The sequence below is a fragment of the Palaemon carinicauda genome, chromosome 42 (assembly GCF_036898095.1).
Source record: "Palaemon carinicauda isolate YSFRI2023 chromosome 42, ASM3689809v2, whole genome shotgun sequence".
In the NCBI taxonomy this organism is placed as follows: domain Eukaryota; kingdom Metazoa; phylum Arthropoda; class Malacostraca; order Decapoda; family Palaemonidae; genus Palaemon; species Palaemon carinicauda.
The window spans coordinates 27665698-27680697 of record NC_090766.1 but is presented as its reverse complement, the minus strand read 5'-3'; the positions used below and the strand labels follow the sequence as shown (position 1 = coordinate 27680697).

General features: G+C 37.9%; 1 protein-coding gene across 4 annotated transcripts in view; it reads left to right on the top strand.

Annotated features, from left to right (window-relative positions):
* The window catches only part of LOC137632979 (ras-specific guanine nucleotide-releasing factor RalGPS1-like), a 331074-nt gene that overhangs the window by 63779 nt on the left and 252295 nt on the right, over positions 1-15000 (top strand). For 3 of the 4 annotated variants that reach the window (XM_068365124.1, XM_068365127.1, XM_068365125.1), the window contains exon 3: positions 12023-12062. The exons of the other annotated variant lie outside the window; for it this stretch is intronic. In XM_068365124.1, the coding sequence (XP_068221225.1) occupies positions 12023-12062 (40 nt within the window). The remainder of the gene's footprint in view (positions 1-12022; positions 12063-15000) is intronic. 4 annotated transcript variants of the gene reach the window in all.

Below are 15000 nucleotides of genomic sequence, written 5' to 3'. Positions count from 1 at the left end.
TATATATTTATTTATATATATATATATATATATATACATATATACATATATATATATATATTTATATATATATACTGTATATATATTATATATATATTATATATATATATATATATATATATGTATATATATACAGTATATCAATTGTTATTCAATTCTTATTGGAATAATGATAATAATAAACCACAACGGAAATAATAATAGTAGTAACCAATACATCCTATGCTAGTATACACGATGTGTCGCGTATCCATATATCGATTACTACTATTAGTATTCCCGTTGTGGTTTATTATTATCAGTTATTACAATAAGAATTGAATAGCAATTGATTGTGGTGGGGTTTTAGGTACTACTTTGTTACCACAACGAGTTCTCGAGCTAACTAGGTGAAGGACTTTGGATTCTCCGTGATCCTATTAAGGGCGAGGTTACGTAAACCACATCAGATTTAATATCAGATATGTAATTCATTGTCGTGGTCAATCTATGGTTTGTGGGAATATAAGATATAAGCCTAAAGCGTTCCACCTCACTCGGAATCGAACCTGGTACTTGGTAGCGAAAGGTCCAAGACTTTTTAAAAACATATGACACCTCACATGTCTCAAACTGTCGACCTAACTGCGCCAGGACGCCTCGCTGCTGGGAGGAAGGACGCTGGTGACTGGTACAACACATGGCCTTACTCTACCGGGGTCTAAGCGATGTCAGGCAGGGCACCCGATCGGGATTACGGTCTACCCCAAAGCCAAAGCAAAGTCCTTCAAAAAGAAGGCACGTTATCTCAGGAACAATAACAAAATACAAATGCAGTCGATTCTTGTCCATAGCAGGATAAAGATCTCAGATTGACATTTCATTACAACGCTAGCCAGTACGAATTGGTGATGGTGGGAGATTCCCGTCTGTATGGGTGGCTCTTATTAGTACAGCTTTGCTGATCCTTGCTATATCCAAACCCTTTCTCTACGTTAAAGTATATCCACTTTGAAAGGGCTGTCAGTATCAACGTTTAAATAAGGTTCCATCGTATCTTTCGGTGTACGAAATGCTTTACAGTGTAGGAATGCCACAATTTCAGTGTACAAATTACAATGCAGTGTATGAGTGCGATTGATATTTATGTAGGTATGCGACAATTTTAGTGTAAAAATTATTTCACATAGTAGAAATGCTCTAATTTCGATATACAAATTGCTTTGCAGTGTTGGAATGCCACAATTTCAGTATTGTATACAAATTGCTTTACAGTGTAGGAATGCGCCCACATGAGTGTAAAAATTGCTTTACATTGTAGGAATGTGCTCATACGAGTTTACAAATGGCATTACAGTGTAGGAGTGCGCTCTTAGTGTAAAAATTGCATTTTTTTTTTTCAGTATAAAAAATTGCATTACAAATATAAGAGTGCGACAATTTTTGTATACAAATTGCTTTGCAATTATGACGACCTTGACGAAAGGTGCACTGACCCATCGGCATCAGAAGCCAAAGAAAAGGAGGACAGCAGTAAAACTTGTACGGATGCTCTGTGACCTTGGCTGAGGTTATCAAGGTAGGATTGAGGCCTTGGATTGAGGCTGGGCCGGTAGGTGTTTCGTTACGGTGTATGCATTTGTATGACAGTGTTTGATTGATGGTGGTGGGGTGGTCGTTTGATTTATGGCCGTGTTTGGTTAGGTTATTTAACAATTTTGTTACTTGGCTTGGCTTTCTTAGTTTGGGTTTGGCTTTCAAGTGGGTTCGTGGAATAATAGAAAATGAGTTATTTCCCCTATATAATAAAGAGCAAGTGTCTTGGTTTATATATATATATATATATATATATATATATATATATATATATATATATACACATACATGTGTGTATGTATATATATATATATGTATATACATATAAATATATATATATATATATATATATATATATATATTTTATGTATATGTATGTATGTATATGTGTATATATATGTGTGTATATATATATATGTATATATATATGTGTGTATATATATATATATATATATATATATATATATATATATATATATATATGTATGTATATGTATGTATATATATATGTGTATGTATATATATACATATACACATATATATATTATTTCCTGTTAGGCTCAGGGCGTACAGAGAATAGTCATACCCTCAAGAAAGGGGTACCTGAGAAGTAAACTCCGAAACCACACACTCCCACAAATTGCGGAACCAGCTTGTGTTAGGGGTAGAATCTCTGTACGTGTGTGTGTTTGTCTAAATATTTAGCTATCATTTTTGACGGGTCGTGTAGAGTAGTTTTATATATTTAGATATCAGGTCTAGGACTCTGAATCCTTTCCACCCAGACTTTTTTACTTCCGCCAACTAAGTTGGGAGAAGGTTATGTTTTTGCAGTTGTTTGTCTGTTTGTTTTTGAGTGAACAACTTCCTGTCTACAGTTTTACTCAAAGTATAATGAAACTTTTAGGAATTAATTGCTCTGTTGAGACGTGGAAGTGATTCAATTTTGAAAGTCCTAGGTCGAAGGTCAAGTTTTAAGTAAAGTGTCGACCGAGTTAACCTTAACCTTTAGAAATAAGCTGCTGTGGCAGAGGTCTGAACTCTGGGTGCTTTTCTTCTTGATATTTTTTTTCTATACAACGGTTGATTTAAAACCCTGTGTCGCTCTTAATATCAAACTCACTTTGAAATATAAATATGATCTATCTGCCTCTTAGATTGCACATGAAATTGGTGTATCAAGGGTATATTTTATTGTCATGATTTTTAGGATTTTTCTCTTCAGCAGGGAACTCTTTTAAGGGCCGCTTTTCTGTTCTTATACAGCTGGGGAACCCTACTCTCTACAGGACCTTCACAATCATTTTATCGCATACATTCCAGTTCATTCAGCATTTCACACTGCATATTGCTCTTTTATTGTCAAATCCACACTTTCAAAGAACTTGAAAAGCAAAGTCTTTAGTTTCCCCTTGAAATCCTTAATATCTTGAGTCTTTCTGATGTTCAGTGGAAGCTTATGGTATAGTCTTTTGGGCGGCATAGAATTGTTTGACAAAAATAGTTTTGTCGGATTGTGTTTGCCTGATCTGGATATTAATTTCTGGTACCGTTGTTCAATGAGCTCATTGAGTATGCTGTGTAAGAATTGTCTAGTACTGCTCATAGCATTCAGATCTTCCCAGACTATACCATCCGTTATGCATAATTTACAGTTGATTACCTTCTCCATCTGCATTGCGAAGGTTATGTTTTGTCAGGCGTACGTGTATTTATTTTTTTGCATGATTGTTTGTTTGTTATTCGCATAACTCAAAAACTTTTTGACCGAATCTCATGAAATTTGGTGGGATGAATGGCTATGATCAAAGGACAACTTGGTTAGTTTTTTTGGGAGTTATTGGGTCAAAAGTCAAGGACAAGGTAACAATGTTAAAACCCGTCTTTTTGCTATATCGTGATCAATTTTTATCCAATTTGTAAGAAAATAGTGCCTAATTGTACATAATTCAATTGCCTATCTGGTTATGTACAACATGATAAAGGGGATGGTATGTTCTCTACCGAGTGCCTGTTCTATACTCAATTTTTTTTAATGAGGCGCATTTGCACTGACTCGCAGCGGTGCCCTTTTAGCTCGGAAAAGTTTCCTGCTATCTAATTGGTTAGAATTATCTTGTCCTACCAATCAGCGATCAGGAAACTTTTCCCAGCTAAAAGGGCACCCCTTTGAGTCGGTGCAAATCTGCCTCACTGAAAAGAATCGACTATAGTTACCTCCGCCAACGAAATGGGAGAGGTTATGTTTTCCCCGTTGTTTGTCTGTTTATTTGTTTGTGAACAACTTCCTGGCCACACTTTTACTCAGTGGTGATACTTTCAGGGATTAATTTTGTTGAGACGTGGAAGTGATTCAATTTGAAAGTTCTCGAGGAAAGGTCAAGGTCAAGGTCGAGCGAAAGATAGACCGAATTAACCCTCATCTTAACCCCAAGTTCGTACATGGTTGTCACAAAGGTCAAGGTCGAGCGAAAGATAGACCGAATTAACCCTCATCTTAACCCCAAGTTCGTACATGGTTGTCACAAAGGTCAAGGTCGAGCGAAAGATAGACCGAATTAACCCTCATCTTAACCCCAAGTTCGTACATGGTTGTCACAAAGGTCAAGGTCGAGCGAAAGATAGACCGAATTAACCCTCATCTTAACCCCAAGTTCGTACATGGTTGTCACAAAGGTCAAGGTCGAGCGAAAGATAGACCGAATTAACCCTCATCTTAACCCCAAGTTCGTACATGGTTGTCACAAAGGTCAAGGTCGAGCGAAAGATAGACCGAATTAACCCTCATCTTAACCCTAGTTCGCACATGGTTGTCACACTGACTTCAAATACGCCTACGGTTTAAATTGATTCCGGGAAAGGCAAGCTGGTTTCGAAAAATAAGCTGCCGTGGCGGAGATCTCCACTCGGTGCTTTTCTAGTTCTGTTTTGTCAGATCTTTCCAGACTATACCACCCGTTATGCACGATACTTTATGTACAGTTAAATTTAACTGTTTTACCTTTTTCATAAGGCTCAATACTACACTGTATTCTTCAGCTTTATTCCGGCTCTAATCGGGAAGTGGAATGATCTGACTGCCCAATTAGTCAGTTAACTCTTTGGAACTAGAGAGTTCAAACTTGGTGCAAACGTTATTTTTTTTTATGGGCTGACGTAAGTGTTGAGTCATAGTTTGTTTTGTACATTTATCCCACATTAATTATCTTAGATTGATTTAGTTATGCCTTTTTTTTAGTTTGTTTTACTTCTTTGTTTCTTTTCCTTACTGGACTGTGTTCCATTATTTTCAATGATTATCTACCCCTGTAAATTGCCGATTCATAGTTTGTATTACACATTTATTTATTACTTATCTTAATTTGTTCTAGTTATGTATTCCCTCTTTTTAAGATTATATTTTAGTTTGTTTCTTCTTATCAAAGTTCATACTAGTTATTTTCATTTTTTTCTATATTTCTTTTCTTTACTGGAATACATTTCGTATTTTCAATTTTTTCCTACAATTTATTAATCCCTGTAAAGTTTCTTTCATTTTTTCATCTAGATCTTCACATCTAGAATACATGTACACATTCTAGGAATATCTAGTTAGTAACCTATTTTGATAAGGTTTACTGTTATTGTCTTTTGACGTCACAGGGCTCTGTATTGCGCCAATCTGTACTATAAATCCGTCAGAACAGCTCGTAAGGAGTCTGCCTGTTTTGGCTCTGCATAAGAATTCTGATTCAAGTGTTACTAGTATTATGTTACCTCCTTTTGATGGTAATTCATTCCAATAACGGAATAAGAACAATTTGGACAATGTTTCGGTACAGTTGGGCACAGGAATTCATGGCACACCTTGCTCAAAAGAACTGCACCCGGTCACACTCATACTGCGTGGTTCGTAACCAAACAGATTAAAGGTCTAAAGGCCAGTCATGAATGGCAGAGGCAAGGAACAGTGACATTGCCCTATCAAGCGGACAATGCCCTATAGATTAATCATATATACACAGGATCAGCGCCCAAGCCTCCTCCCACCCAACCTAGGACCAAGTAGGGCCAGGCGATGGCTGATAATGACTCGGAAGATAGACCTAAAGGATCCCCCAAACCCTCCATCCTTAGCTTCACAAGGATAGTGAGGTTGCAACGATCAAAGGAACTAAAGAGTTTGAGCGGGACTCGTACCCCAGCCTGGTGTTCACCAGTCAGGGACGTTACGGTATTGGCCACCACAGAGATGATGGGTGTGGCTACACAGAAATTGTTGCACAGTCAGACTGTGACTGGGTGCCCTTTCTCAGAGCGACGTGTGCCAGTAATTCCAGTGTCCAACTGTATTCATTGCAGTGTTTTCCTGTTAATTATTGTTATTGTAAACTCTACAGTTGATTTGTTATTGCTTTTCAGCTGCAGATTTTTGATAAATTCTTAGCTTGATGGCTGCTGTCCATGTGAGCAAGGATGGTTGGGGTAGGAAATGTTGAGTGCCACTTCCTTGTTCCTCCGGGTTCTTACAAGTGTTGAGAAGGGGATGGTCCCAGGTCATGTGTATATGTTCTAGCTTAAGTACATTTTTAGTACATTTAAACATATGTCGCTGAAATATATCATGGTGTTTTAAGATGGTTTGGTCGTGTGAAAGGAATGGAGAAAAAGGGTTGATGTATACAGTACAGTATATTCAACAACAACAACAACAAATAGACATTTCTAGTCTACTGCGGGACAAAGGCCTCAGACATGTCCTAATTCATGTCTGGGGTTTGACCAGTTTCCACCACCACGCTGGCCAGTGTGGATTGGCGATGGTGGGAGATTTTGGTTTTATCGCTCACAGCAAATCAATCTAGTATAGGTGTCCCTGACTAGTATAACTTTGCTGGTCATGATTTTATATGTGTGTATATATATATATATATATATATATATATATATATATATATGATCACTATTGTTATCATCTATCATCTCTCCATTTCTCTTCGAAATGCTGTCTCGAATTGATCCCATATTTAATTGATAGACGTTGAGTGGCGCCGTGTGGGTAGGAAGAGGGTAGGAGTTGTGAGGTAGGCGCCCATTCGAAGGAGAGTAGACGCCCTTCGAGGCGGGATCAGGCATCGAGCCACCGTGTCTAAGACTAAAGAGCCCCGGGAGGCGCCAACGGTTTAATAGTCTGAAGAAGTCGAGATGCCGTCAATGTTTCTCTTGAACGAATGTTTCTTTTCTTATTATCACGTAACTCAGACGAATTCTTTTCAAAGCTGCTGTTATTCGAAGCTTGTTAAAAGGTAAGTATTTCATGTTATATTATCCTGTATGTTTGTCTGTTTGTATCTTTACTCTGTTTGTTTGTCTCCATCCCCCCTTCCTTACCTCGCCTTCTTCAGTTATTTGTTTTCTCTTCCTATGTTATAGCTGAAATGTCTCCTTGTCACGTATTATCCCATCCTCTCTCTCTCTCTCTCTCTCTCTCTCTCTCTCTCTCTCTCTCTCTCTCTCTCTCTCTCTCTCATAGCTAGCTCTTAGCTTTCTTAAGCTTCTCTTCTTTCCACATCTCTTCACCCACATCCTCTCCTGCACCACTTCATCTCAATTAGATCATAATCTTATTTCTCCTCTTCTTTTTTCTTCCCTCGTTTCTCTTCATCTTGTCCCTCTCTTCTACCCGAAGGAGAGACGAGGCATGTGACTTCAAATGTGGGATCTTCAGTCAGCAGTTGGTTATTTCGAAGAGAAACGATTGGGGGAGAGGCCTCAGAGGAGAGGAGAGACGAGTGAAGAAGTGTGGTGGCCGATGTGATAACGTCCATGACTAATGAACGCCAGACTGCGGTTCGAGTCCCGCTCAAACTCGTTAGTTTCTTTGGTCGCTGCAACCTTATCATCCTTATGAGCTAAGGATAGGGGGTTTTGGGGGAGCCTATAGGTCTATATACTGAGTCACCTGTAGCTATTGCCTGGCCCTCCTTGATACTAGCTGGGGTGGAGAGGTGGCTTGGGCGCTGATCATATGTATATATGGTCAGTGTCTAGGGCAATGTCGCTGTCCCTTGCCCCTGCCATTCATGAGTGACCCTTAAACCTTAAGCTTTAAAGGATTCAAACTTCACAGGACCTTAGTGTGACCTCAGAGAAGGGTACAAACTTGAAGGGTACAAACTTGAAGGGTACAAACTTTGTAGGACCTCAAAGAAGTGTACACAAGCTTCACATGACCTCAAAGAAGTGTAGACAAGCTTCACAGGACCTCAGAGAAGGTACAAACTTCGTAGGACCTCAGACAAGGGTACACAAACTTTCTAGGACCTAAGAGAATGGTACACAAACTTTCTAGGACCAAAGAGAAAGGTACACAGACTTCGTAGGACCTCAGAGAAGGGTACGCCAACTTCGTAGGACCTCGGAGAAGGGTACGCCAACTTTCTAGGACCTCGGAGAAGGGTACGCCAACTTCCTAGGACCTCGGAGAAGGGTACGCCAACTTTCTAGGACCTCGGAGAAGGGTACGCCAACTTCCTAGGACCTCGGAGAAGGGTACGCCAACTTTCTAGGACCTCGGAGAAGGGTACGCCAACTTCCTAGGACCTCGGAGAAGGGTACGCCAACTTTCTAGGACCTCGGAGAAGGGTACGCCAACTTCCTAGGACCTCGGAGAAGGGTACGCCAACTTCCTAGGACCTCGGAGAAGGGTACGCCAACTTCCTAGGACCTCGGAGAAGGGTACGCCAACTTCCTAGGACCTCGGAGAAGGGTACGCCAACTTCGAAGGACCTCGGAGAAGGGTACGCCAACTTCGAAGGACCTCGGAGAAGGGTACGCCAACTTCGAAGGACCTCGGAGAAGGGTACGCCAACTTCGAAGGACCTCGGAGAAGGGTACGCCAACTTCGAAGGACCTCGGAGAAGGGTACGCCAACTTCGAAGGACCTCGGAGAAGGGTACGCCAACTTCGAAGGACCTCAGAAAAGGGTACACAAACTTCGAAGGACCTCAGAAAAGGGTACACAAACTTTCTAGGGCCTAAGAGAAGGGTACACATACTTCGTAGGACCTCAGAGAAAGGTACAGAAATTTTCTAGGACTTAAGAGAAGGGTACAACTTCGTAGGACCTTAGAGAAGGGTACACAAACTTCGAAGGACCTCAGAGACGGGTACACAAACTTTCTAGATAAAAAGAGAAGGGTACACAAACTTTTTAGGACCTCAGAGAAGAGTACACAAACTCCGAAGGACCTCATAGAAGGGTACAACCTTTGTAGGACCACAGACAAGGGTACAAACTTCGTACTTTACTTGACTTTACTTTAAGGACGGTTTGTTTGACCATATACTGCAAGGGAACCATGCTCTCTTTATGCCCTTGGCATTTATTTTATCGTATACATTCCAAGGCATTCAGCATTTCACACCGCATATTGCTCATTGTCAAATCCACATTATCGAATCACTTAGAAAACAGTCTTCAGTTTCCTCCTGAGTGGGTTAGTATCTAGTGTTTTGGATGGCTAGTGGGACCCCAGAGAAGGATGTAAACTTCGTAGGACTTCAGAGAAGGGTACAAACTTTGTAGGACCTCGGATTCTAGTTACAGAGAAGGGTAGAACCTTAAAACTTAGACCTCAGATTCTAGCTACTTCCCTGAACCTCTGAGGCAAACGTCATGTGTAAGTTGAAACTTTTCATTGGTTACAGAGCCGGCGTTCGGGTTACAGCTAATGGCCAAGGTCAATTGACTATGGTATGCGTACTGGCTGCTGCTGTACTGGAGACAGACATCGGGTTACATTTAATACCAGCCAATTAGTGGTTTCATTTTTAGTCGAATGCTGCTTTTATTTAAGTGGTCCATTTTGTGACTTGCTATAAATTTATTTGGTTGTTATTTGAAATTGCATGATTTTATTTGTTTTCATTTTTTTCTTAGAGGTTTTTAATTCCGATGCTTAATGCTTTTTTTTTTCCAAGGTTCTGTAAAAGACAAGAAAAACTTGTAAAAAATATAGTTAACGTTCATAAAAAAAACATTTTGCATTTTATTTACAGTATTCTAGGAATTTTATTTATCATACTAGATTTTGCAAACGCCAACAGAAACATAGATGGAAATCAAGTTCGTAATTAAACAAAACATGTTTTGCATTCTATTTGCAGTATTCCAGGAATTTTTTTTTATCTTAGATTTTGGAGACGCCAAGAAAAACATTATAGAAAATCCAATTCAAGTTAAAAATGAAAAAAAAAAAAAAGTTATGCATTCTATGTACAGTATTCCGGGAATTTGTTTTCATCTTAGATTTTGGAAACAAAAAACAAAAACAAAATGTAGTCCAAATTCTAAGAAAATACATGTTATGCTTCTATATATATTATTCCAGGAAATGATATTTTCATCTTGGATTTTGGAAACGCTAAAAAACTTTGGAAATCTAGTTCAAGTTAATAAAAAACTTGTTTTTCATTCCCATTTCCAGTATTCCAGAAGATACTTTCATCTTAGATTTTGGAACCCCCCCAAAAAAAAATAGATCATAATCATGATAAATCTAGTTCAAGTTAATAATAAACATATTTTGCAATCAATTTCCAGTATTCCAGGAAATGAAATTTTCATCTTAGGTTTTGGAAACGCCAAAAACATGGAAAATCTAGTTCAAGTTTAAAAAAAAATGCTGTGCTTCTATTTATACTATTCCCGGGAATTATTTTTTCATCTTAGATTTTGGAAACACCCCAAACAAAAAATAATTAGAAAATCTAGTTCAATTTAATAAAAAAAAAAAAAACATGTTTTGCATTCCCATTTCCAGTATTCCAGGAAATGTGGTTAACAACACCATCGACCTTGGGAAGTATTTTTAATATTGTTTTCATGCCGCACCGAACACAACACCCTGGTGATACACAGGTATACAGATACACTTGTTTACGAACAAGGGATCATCCTATATTTAAGTGATCTCTATCGCCACCTGGGTGTCGTTAAGGAGGTTTAAAGGCCGCTCATGAATGGCAGGTTTTAAGTTTCAGATGATTTCTAACACTTCTCACTCCTTTGAGCGTCCTGCTTCTCTAAGAGGATATCTTGGAATCCCATTTAATATCACACCAAAATAACGAACTATCTTATTCCCCTTCTGAGAAGTAAAATTCCCACCTAAACTCACCATATAATGAAGTGTCAGGTTTAAACACAAAACAGAATTCTCAGAAAAAAAAATGGCAGTTAAAAGTCACAGCCTTCCTTTCGGGGAATATGTATTGTGCCATAGTTTTAAATGTCAATTTGAAGGTTTAAAGAGCACTCAAGAATGGCAGAGGCAAGGGACAGTAACATTGCCCTATCGAGCAGGGCAATGCCCTAGAGACTGACCATATATATACATATGATCAGTGCCCAAGCCCCCTCTCCACTCAAGCTAGGACAAAGGACGGCCAGGTAATGGCTACTGATGACATAGTAGATAGACCTATAGGGTGCCCCAAAACTCCCATCCTTAACTCAAAGGATGGCGAGGTTCCAGCGACCAAAGAAACTAATTTAAGTGGAATCGAACCCCAGTCTGGCGTTCACCAGTCAGGGATGTTACCACATCGGCCACCACAGCGACTACTGTCCATGTTTTTAAAGGGGAGCTGTTACCTGAAATACGACGCTCAATGGGCCGTTGAATTTCGAAAATGTCGAAAGGTAATTCTTTATTTTAATGGGCGATTAGTATTGATGGATGTTAGGATTACGAAAAAGGATTTCACAGATTATTTTACTTTTTATTGGAGGAATTTGAATCGATTTTGAGTATCACGTGGAATAGTGTATAATATATATACATATATATATGTATTATATTATATATATATATATATATATATATATATATATATATATATATATATATATATATATAATTATTACTCGCTAAGCTACAACCCTAGTTGGGAAAGCAGGATGCTATTAGCATATATGTATGTAGACATACACTCACACACACACTTTCTATATATATATATATATATATATATATATATATATAGAGAGAGAGAGAGAGAGAGAGAGAGAGAGAGAGAGAGAGAGAGAGAGAGAGAGAGAGAGAGAGAGAGCGTGCGTGCGTGCGTGCGTGCGTGCATGCGTTAGCTACTAAATTAAGAGAGTAAATTTCAGTATTTTGTTTTACCAATACAGGCAAAGAGTCAAGAGGTAAATAATCGAATGTATATTTTGTATTATGAGAGTAATTGAACATTTATAACATATCTCTTCATATTACTTTTATCTTGATTCCAATGAGTTTAGTGATATATTCTTTATACAGTTTTTTTTAAAACGAACGCATTGATAGTTTAATATTTGTATGTTTTTATAGAATATTACACACGTGAATCCATTGTAGACCAAATTATATGAAAATCCCTTATGTAAATTCTCAAACTGAATCCTTATTTCTCTTTGCAGGTGAGTGTTACAATACCGATGGTCAGAGAACTCCCAGGCGGTAAGAAATGTTCTTCCTTATTTAGTGACTTTTATAAATACCAGGTTGTCACAGGGGGAAAAGAAATTGTTACCTCCGCCAACGAAGTTGGGAGGATGTTATATTTTCACCCGTTTGTTTGTCAACAACTCCCTGGGCACACTTTTACTCAGAGTAGTGAAACTTTCAGGGATTAATTGTTACGTTGAGACATGGAAGGGATACTGTTCTGAAGGTCCTAGGTCAAAGGTCAAGGTCAAAGTTGAGCTAAAGATCGACCGAATTAACCTTAACCCCAAGTTTGCACAAGGTTGTCGCACAGACTTCAAATACGCTTATGGTCGAAATTGACTATGGGAAAGGCAAGCTGGTTTAGAGAAATTAGCTGCCGTGTTGGAGGTTTGCACTCAGTTCTTTTGTTATGTATATTGAATCCCCGCAAAATGTTCATGGAGGGAAATCCAGTAGTTGTCCCAATTGGTCTTTTTATTTTTTTTTTTTCAACTCTTATCTTGCACACTTCTTTTGTAAGATAAGCCACCGAGTTTATGTCAGTGTTACTATTTTTATTATTATATTATTTTAAAAGTAGACCGTCGATACACAATTTCTACTGGTTTGGATAATTGGAGTGCTTCAAGTATTCTATTTATTTTATTATATACTTGGTAGATATATAATTATTGCCTTGTTTTTACCATGTTTATAATAGGTTTTATGTAGATTTTCACACCATTCGTGAAATTTTGATGTCGTAACCGAAGAGAGATTTTCTGTTGACAACAACAGAACTGTAATATTTTGATGGACTTATTTTTATCTATTTATCGTGATAACAGACAGCTTAGCCGTTCGAACCACTTCGGGATAAATCACAAATAATTATCATGAGGAGCAATGTTGCCAACTAAAATGTTCTTATTATACAGATTTGTCTCCTCACACATTGTGGAAAGTTGGCAGCACTGAAGGTTATTATCCTTAAACAAATTTTGTTACTTTTTGGTCGATTAAAATGTTTTTATTAAACAGATTTGTCTCTTTAGACAATGTGAATAGTTGGCAGCACTGATGTTGAATGTCCTTAAAAATGGCTCTTCAAACAATGTTTAAAGTTGGCAGCACTGATGGAGAATATCGTTTTTTTACGTTTGAGACAACTAAATGTTCTTATTATGCAATTTATTTATTCTTTTTATTATATTTTTATGTTTGATATTGTATGGTCTTGGCTATCTTCGATACCATAGGTGTATTATTAGCATGAATTGTGTATATCAATAATTGTTTATAGAAACTCATCACCTTATCTAATGGACTGGTGCTGACCTTGTAGTATAACCCTGACTGCTCCACTAGTTTTCTGATAAATACCGCGTTATATAACACGTTGCTAAGGGCAATACGAATTTGTGCTCGCATCCTCTTCGTATTATTTAAAGATCAGATCAATAGGTTGTGCTGGCTTGTTGGAAACGTCCATGCCTGGTGATCTGCCGGACTGGGGTTCGAGTCTTGCTCAAGCTAGATAGTTTCTTGTAGTGTCTGCAATCTCACCATCCTTGGGAGCTAAGGATGGGATGTTTTGGGGAGCCTATACCTCAACCTGCTTAGTCATCAGCAGGCATTGCCTGGCCCTCCTTGGTCTTAGCTTGGGTGGAGTGGAGCTTGGGCGCCGATCATATGTATGTGTGATCAATCTCTAGGGCATTGTCATTGTTCCTTGCATTTTCCATTCATGAGATGACTATAGTAAGCCTTTCAACCTTTAAGTGGGAGATTAAAACTCTTTAGCGGGAATACCTGGGATCGATTCCATGGTTGGGTCCCACTAACTGAAAAATCCTGATGCTTAAAATAGAGAATTACTGTTTAATTAGTCGACTGTGGTTGATAGCAAGGGCTAATACCCTCATCTTCACTTCCATAATGAATGTTAAAAGTACTTAGAATCGTATAGTGGTGCCTTTTTAAAGGGAAAGGGGAGATTTGTAAAAAAAAAAAAAAAAAAAAAAAAAAAAAAGGCTGATAATTATAATAATTTTAAGGTTCTCTTGAAGGAGGTATTGAGGTTATAACCGTATATAGACATACTAGTTTTAAAAGGAAAAGAAGAAACGAAAGAAAAATACGCTGATAATTATTATTTTAATTTGATTCAAGAGTTTTTAAGTTTGTCTGTTATTGGAGAAATAAAGGTTGTAACCGTATACTCATGCTGTTTTTAATGGGAAAAGAATCCAAACAAAAAGATTGACAGGGAAAACTTTCAATTTGATTCGACAGTTTTTCATTTTGTCCATTGAAAGAGAATCTTCTCCTAGACTGTGACGCGTATAAAATGCCTCAGGCCAGTCACTTATGTGGCCGGCGCCTCGGGCCATTACTCCATCTTCAAAAAATGCACTGGCTTCTTCATTTCAAATCGAACCTTTCCGGAGTCGGGGATGACGTGTGGTGAATTTTATTATTTTTAAAACGCCATATGCAGTGTATTATTAGTGTTGTATGAGGAATTAACGTCATGCGTAGTGTATTTTTAGAGTTATATGATGGATTAACGAAATGTGCAGTGTATTTTAAGAGTTGTATGATGAATTAACGTCATGTGCAGTGTATTTTTAGTGTTGTATCGTAAAAAAAACGCTCTACGTGTCGTATTTTAATGTGTCATGAACGCTTACTAATTCACGCTTATAGTGCAGAGTTATAGTATTACATTCTACTCAAATTACTTGTATTACAACTTTACATTAGAAATTTTATGTTAATCTTGTGCTATTCTATTTGCAATTTTCCAACTCTCCTCGAACTATTATTTATATTCTCCCCCAACTTTGACCTTGAATAACTTTTTTTGTTTGTTTTAAAGATAATTTTGGAATACACACAGGAGGATCATAATGAAACGAAGTCATTTAGGTAACTGTGGCACCAGCCTCGAATAACCGTTGTCTTT